General features: G+C 40.7%; 1 protein-coding gene across 1 annotated transcript; it reads right to left on the reverse strand.

Annotated features, from left to right (window-relative positions):
- Positions 1-7,292, reverse strand: LOC146391542 (uncharacterized). Its single transcript, XM_084924525.1, has 3 exons — positions 7,033-7,292; positions 3,755-3,849; positions 1-3,315 (listed from the first exon to the last, which is right to left on the reverse strand). Exons 2-3 carry the CDS (start codon positions 3,770-3,772, stop codon positions 1,735-1,737), a joined length of 1,599 nt encoding a protein of 532 aa, XP_084780651.1. The 5' UTR covers positions 3,773-3,849; positions 7,033-7,292; the 3' UTR covers positions 1-1,734.
- Between the last annotated feature and the right edge of the window lie 404 nt (positions 7,293-7,696).

The raw sequence follows: 7,696 nt of genomic DNA on the forward strand, positions 1-7,696 counted from the left end.
TTCTTGTTCTGAGACCATTTCTTTATTTTTCCCACCAAACTGTTTAATAAGACAAACTTTACACAGAGTTCATCAAATATAACTAACGCTTTAACATTATCAGGATTTCATAATGCAAACTTCAAATTAACAAGAAAACAGCTGCAGAACATGTGGATCAAAATGAATTCATTAAAAAAACAACATGTGGACTTCAACAATACAGTAAATACACTAAAGTGAAAGGAGGAGCCAAAAATAGATGTTTAATAGAATTTGAATTAACAAAAGTTAATTCAAATTTTGGAAAAACTAAGAAAGTTCAAATGAAAGAAATTGATATATATCCATATCAGTAATTTTGATCGCCCTGCATGTAGTGACAGTGACAGAGAAGCTGCATGTATAGATGTACATATCTATACATGCAGCTTCCTAAATGTAACATTCAGGATTATTCACTGCAGGTCCAGAAATCAGAGCTACCTCAGATCCTAGTCTCACATCAGCTGACACTCTTTACAGGAGATTCCATCTGAACTCTGTGGAGCCTGATCTCAAGGTTTTTAAGTCCAACCCTGAAGCCAGAAGAGGATCTTTCTCTCTCTTCAGATTCATTGTGATCCAGTGATTTCAGTCCTGCATGATCAGGCTGATGTTTGCACAGAGCAGATAATGAAGTGAATGTTTTTGCACATTGGTAACAGTGAAACAGTTTATTTACAGCGTGGAATCGTTTGTGTTTGAAGTATGAACTGAGATTCCTGAAGCTCTTGTCACACTGGTCAGAGCTGAAGTTCGCTTCCATGTGTGTACAATCATGTTTGTTACGATGACCTGATTGTGAGAAGTTTTTGTCACAGTGTCTGCACTTGTATGGTGTCTCTCCTGTGTGGATTTGCAAATTCTTGTTCATTAAGCTCACGTGCAGTGGTGAAGGATGACCCACACTGGTCACAGATGTGCTTTTTGACCCCACTGTGGAAGAGTTCATGTATTTTTAATGTACTTGGTGTGTGGAAGCCTCTCCCACATTCTTTGCAGTAGTTCATTTTGTCTCCAGTGTGTCTACGTTGACGTGGTTTAAGGTCCCGTTGATGATTGGAGGTTTTTCCACAAAGGTCACAGAGAAACGTTTTCCCACCACCACAGTGACGACAGGGTTGAGAACTGGATCCATCTGTGTTGCTCTGCTTCTAAACAATGACAGCGTAAGTGATCTCTGCCAATGTCCAACTACGTTTTACTGTTTACATTATAACACTCAGCTTACCGAGCGAAAATGACTCTTCATTTTTCCAAACTGTTCATTCAGCATAACTCCATAAGTTTACTGATCAGACTTGTTCCAAACAATCAGGTTAAAAGTACAAGATAAAAAAATCAATACATCCTCACAGTAACTGCACTTGTAGAGTTAATTTCTGGTGTGGATCTGTTGGTGTTTTTTTCAGGTGATGTGGAACTTTAAAAGTCTTCTCACACAGTTAACTTTTGTAAGGTCTCTCCTCAGAGTGGCTAAACATGTGTCGTTGTAACTGTGCATCTGTTGTAAACAGTTTCCCACACTGATCACAGCAGGAAACATAATTGCCAGTGTAAATCTGTAGGTGAATATTTCGGTACTGTTTGTCACTGAACCTTTTTCCACAAAAATCGCAGCTGTACGCCTTAATTCCAGAGTGGGTAACTAGATGCTTCTGTAAGTTTCGACTTAAAAGCAAAAGCTTTACCACACAAGTCACAGTAGTGTGCTTAAACTACACTGTGGATGAGTTGGTGTTTTTTTAAGGCTCCAGCCCGGGCAAAAGACTTTCCACACAACTCACAGCTGTAAGATTTAACTCCACTGTGGATGAGTTGGTGTTTTTTTAAATCTTCGGCCAGGGTAAAAGACTTTCCACACAAGTCACAGCTGTACGCTTTAACTCCACTGTGGATGAGTTGGTGTCTTTTTAAGCTTTGAGCACGGGCAAAAGACTTTCCACACAAGTCACAGCTGTACGCTTTAACTCCACTGTGGATGAGTTGGTGTGTTTTTAAGGCTCCAGCCTGAGTAAAAGACCTTCCACACAAGTCACAGCTGTAAGGTTTAACTCCACTGTGGATGAGTTTGTGTGTTTTTAAGGCTCCAGCCTGAGTAAAAGACTTTCCACACAAGTCACAGCTGCACGCTTTAACTCCACTGTGGATGAGTTGGTGTGTTTTTAAGGCTCCAGCCTGAGTAAAAGACTTTCCACACAAGTCACAGCTGTAAGGTTTAAATCCACTGTGAATGAGTTGGTGTGTTTTTAAGTTTTCTGCCTGGGTAAACCACTTTCCACAAAAGTCACAGCTGTAAGGTTTAACTCCACTGTGGATGAGTTGGTGTCTTTTTAAGCCTCCAGCCCAGGCAAAAGACTTTCCACACAAGTCACAGCTGTACGCTTTAACTCCACTGTGGATGAGTTGGTGTGTTTTTAAGGCTCCAGCCAGGGTAAAAGACTTTCCACACAAATCACAGCTGTAAGGTTTAAATCCACTGTGAATGAGTTGGTGTGTTTTTAAGTTTTCTGCCTGGGTAAACCACTTTCCACACAAGTCACAGCTGTAAGGTTTAACTGCACTGTGGATGAGTTGGTGTCTTTTTAAGCTTTGAGCATGGGTAAAAGACTTTCCACACAAGTCACAGCTGTACGCTTTAACTCCACTGTGGATGAGTTGGTGTCTTTTTAAGCCTCCAGCCCAGGCAAAAGACTTTCCACACAAATCACAGCTGTAAGGTTTAAATCCACTGTGAATGAATTGGTGTGTTTTTAAGTTTTCTGCCTGGGTAAACCACTTTCCACATAAGTCACAGCTGTAAGGTTTAAATCCACTGTGAATGAGTTGGTGTGTTTTTAAGTTTCCAGCCTGCACAAACGATTTTCCACACAAGTCACAGCTGTACGCTTTAACTCCACTGTGGATGAGTTGGTGTGTTTTTAAGGCTCCAGCCCGGGCAAAAGACTTTCTACACAAGTCACAGCTGTAAGGTTTAACTCCACTGTGGATGAGTTGGTGTCTTTTTAAGCCTCCAGCCAGGGTAAAAGACTTTCCACACAACTCACAGCTGTAAGATTTAACTCCACTGTGGATGAGTTGGTGTCTTTTTAAATCTTCAGCCAGGGTAAAAGACTTTCCACACAAGTCACAGCTGTACGCTTTAACTCCACTGTGGATGAGTTGGTGTCTTTTTAAGCCTCCAGCCAGGGTAAAAGACTTTCCACACAACTCACAGCTGTACGTTTTCTCTCCCTTTCTTCTGTGAGGTTTGTCGGCCTCCGGAGAGTGCTGACTTCTTGCTCCATGTTGGTCCTGCAGTGACAGAGGCAGTGAGTGAAATGCAGTCGTGGAACAAACTGAAACTCCCTCCGTCAGTGGAATCAAACATGTCAACAAACACATTGCTGGTGTGTTACCACCACCTTCTGGTGATAGTATCACATTACAATGATGTGACACAATGATAGGTATAATTAAAATGACATTAGGAAATATTGATCAGTGGAGAAAGTCTTTTATTTCACAAAATTTTTTTGAGTTCAACTGATGATATTGTTGTTTCAATGTGTGTAGATAAAATATGATCTTTGTATTTTCTTGTGACTTCTGTGGTTTCTGATTTTGAATGTAGATTCTATATATATGGATGAGCCCAGGATGGAAAAGATAAAGCTGCTGTTAACGGGTTTTTGAAAACCAACCAGCTGAACACTCAGTTTCAATAACAGTGTAACTGTGATGTTTTTCTCACCTTTTGTGTTGAAGACATTTTTTCCTCTGTAGTGGCTGAGCTGAGTCCAAATGGCTGAAATTGTTCCTCTGCTGCTCCAACAGACTCTTCTGCTCCTGTTACTCAGCAAAAAAAGTATATATATATATATATATATATATCGTCACTCATTTCTAGAATCGATTCGCTTCCGATTCACAAGGTCCTGAATCGATTTGATCCACGATTCGATTCAATTCCATTCGATTCAATTTGAATCTGGGAAATTTTGACAGTCAGAAATATTATAATTCAGATCAGTAGATTTACATATTTTGTATCTATAAAAAGGAAGCTGACACTCGCAAGACTTTATCAAAGGTGTGAGCATCACAGCAGATGCCTTTGTGTCAAAGTAGCTGAAGATAAAACACAGAAAAACATGAAGGTGATTTTCCTGGCCTGGGATTTTATAAAAATATTCTGCAGTACATCAGAAACGAAAGAAAACCATTAATCAACATATGAACATTACCTCTGACGTTACAGCGGTTTTATTAGAGACACGGCTAAGCGTTTTGCATTTTGCATAATTTTAAAAAGTTTAAATTTGTTCAGTATTGAACAGCAGAAATGAGGCTTTCTTTTCGGAAGTAAGTAAAAGGAAAAAAAAAAAATATTGTCCGACAGCGCTGTAAACAACAGTAGACTTGTGCATAACAAGCAAGCGAATAATGCAGAAAACAGATTTTTAGACGCGAAACTGTTATTGGAGAGGGAGAGAGAGAGAGAGAGAGCTGTGCATGAAGTGTGATTTTTATCCTGGTGGAAGCAAAACAGTAAAAGTCAGAGGGAATTCATGACGATGTTTATGTGAAGGGTAGTTTGGATCTTCTTTTGCTGCTGGTTCGGTCAATATTGTTTGGAGAGAGATAAAACTAACAGCTTCAGAATCAGCGCAAAAAGGGCGTAAACACAAAGCGCGGACCCGCCGACACATCAGAATCAGCGAGCTGTCGGCTTTCAGCCCCGACCGTGTCCGTGCCGTCGGGTGAGAAAGGCGACATCTCACTGATTCTGATCCGTCGGCGGGTCCGAGCTTTGTGTTTACGTCTTTGTGCAGAATCCGTGTACCTGCTCTCATTTACTGTTTTAGCTGTTTGGTGGTTGTTGAAATTTTGTGAGGTTTCACCTGAGATTCTGGCGTTTCGGGCAAAATAAATTTATATTTATATAAATTTATATTAAAAAAATCGATTCAGGATTTTAATGAATCGATTTCATGTTATCCAAGCCAGAATCGATTTTAATCGATAAATCGATTATAAAAACCCACCCTAATATATATTAGGGGTGCAACGATACACAAAATTCACGGTTCGGTTCGATACTTTGGTGTCACGGTTCGATATTTTTTCGATACAAAAAAATGTTCATGCCTTTTTAATTTGTCATTTATTAAAATTATAAATATATATTTTAACTCAAAAGTACAGATTTTAAATTTAACCCTAACCCTTGTGCGTGTTTTTTATTTTGACAGCGAATGCGCACCTGCGGACCACTTATGTGCACCCCTGGTTATATAACTCATCATATCGCAGCCACAGAAATTATTTTGTCCATGAAACCATAAAGCTGCACTTTCTTTTTGCCTTATAGTCTGATTTGTCATAACTTTTCCATTTTGTGGTCACTTCTTCACCCTGACCTGTCTTATTTGGCTCAGCATAACTAAAATATATATCCTGCTGCTTTTACACACGCACTCACATAACGCTCAGCGATTCTCTGCGCGATCAACCTCTCACATGTTTAAGCTTGCTGCGGGAGATTTCACTTGTCATGTTTGTGTAATAAGCTAACGATTGATAAGACGATGTCAGAGGAATCGGTGCGCAAATTATCGTCACTCACCAATCAGTGCTGTCGCTCTCTATACACAGTTCGCGCGATTGCAAAGTGAAAGCAAAAAACAAGCGCAAATTCAAACGCGATTTCAATATGTCACATATTGACAGTGGCTCACCGATGCCAATGACATAATTACCCAACTACATTTCCGAAAGAATGCAAAAGCATTGACATATATTTTTCCTTCCTATGATAGCCCGACGGGCAGGGCAGAGATAGATTTTGGTAGCCCGACTGGAAAAATCGCTAGCCCCGGGACGTCGGGCTAGCGATTTTGCCAGCCCTGTATTTGATTGAGGAATCACTCATCTTTGGAAAAGAGAGTTTATTACAGAGAAATGACTCTTTCCAAAATAAAAGATATACTATACGCTTCTTCTGGGCTATATTCTCAGCAGCATATTAAACATATCAGGTCCCCATAAGGAGAATCATGTGCTAACGGCTGTCTAAGTGACTCGGTAAAGTTTGTAGCATGCGTGCTTGTTGTTTTTGTCTGCTTCCACTTGTCTTTGCACTAGGATGATGTCGGAGTAAATGTGCAGTCATATTCGTTGTGTTCCCACTAGTGCTGTCAGCGTTAATCTCGTTGAAATGACGTTAACGCCACAACACGGCAAATCTCCGTTAACGAGCTACCGCGGATGCCCCGTGCGTGGGGCTGGACAGCCAACACGTTAACGAGCTAACTGCGCTAACGCACTAGCTCCCACCCATGTAATTGAGCATTGCGTGGCACATCCAACATACTGTTTTACTTTAGCGCTTACCTTCAGGGTCATACGTCACATGAAAACCAAAATAGTTCCAAACGCCACATCTGAATGAGGGTGGGGGAGGTTCAATTTGCCATGTTGCAAGGAGAGCTTAACTTCTGTCTCGCTAGCTTGCCCTGCCCTCAATGAATCTGCATTCGACTACTCCGCCTAGGCTGCACTGTCCAGCGCACATCCACTGAGCGCTCAACACAGACAGCATCGTCAGAAGGAAAGTTGATAAAATAAATTAAAAATTTTGTATTGTTCGATACATATGCGTACCGAACCGAAAGCACTGTATCGAACGGTTCAATATCGATACGAGTATCGTTGCACCCCTAATATATATATATATCAGCCTTTAATTGTCCACTAAAGGCTGATTGCCCTCCCCCAGGCTTGTACCCGTGGCTTCATGTCCTGGGGTGGGGGTTGGTTGTTCTCCTCCCCTGCACTCCATCCTTTTGTTCATATTCCAAGATTATTTTTCTATATGTATTCTTACCCCCTAGCAACCGCCATATTATAATATTGCAAGCAATCACAAACTCTACAGTCTCTCTAACTTCAATGTATAGTAAGCAATCTATTATTCTCACCAGAGAAAAACATAAACTAAAACCACATCAAAGTTAGCTCCGTGCTTACCTTTAGATGAGCCCACAAATGAGAGAACTCTGTGATTAAGCTAGAAGCCTTTCCAAACACAGTTAACAGATCAGGAAGCTGAGACACACGTGGTTCGCGCTGATCTCAGCTACAATCCAAGAGACAACGGTGGGTAGATCGATGCAGATATCGATTGAAAAGTAGGTAGTTGTATATGATCCTGTAAGTTTACTACTTTACTCCCGTTTCACGAAAAAGCAGCTCTCTCTGCTCGAGTTCTCTCCAGCGCACACACTTTGCTCCGCCCCTTTTACCCAGCTCTGCAGCGATTTGTTGTTGTGCGGTCACGTGACTCAGCTGCACAACGTAATCACGTGGTGTGTTATTTCAAATTAGCGCGCTTCGGGATTGACGGCATGCCGCAATGCATTGTGGGTAGTGGTGCGCGATACTGCATATTTTGGTATCTATCTTCTGCTTTTCTTTTCATTCAAATTAAAATTATTACATTCTTGGAAATGATGATAATAATATTTCCACTGTGGGATTTCCACGCATCAGAAGTAACACTTCCACATGCTGTTAATAAATATCACTGTACCTGGCTCTTGTTTTGAGATTTTTGGGCTCATACCTTTTTTTGAATAATTAATGTTTGGGTTTTTGTCACCATTTCTTTTGGATATTTAGGTTGTCAGCATTG

Source organism: Perissodus microlepis, chromosome 3 (assembly GCF_051167445.1).
Source record: "Perissodus microlepis isolate ML-2025 ecotype Zambia chromosome 3, ASM5116744v1, whole genome shotgun sequence".
NCBI lineage: Eukaryota > Metazoa > Chordata > Actinopteri > Cichliformes > Cichlidae > Perissodus > Perissodus microlepis.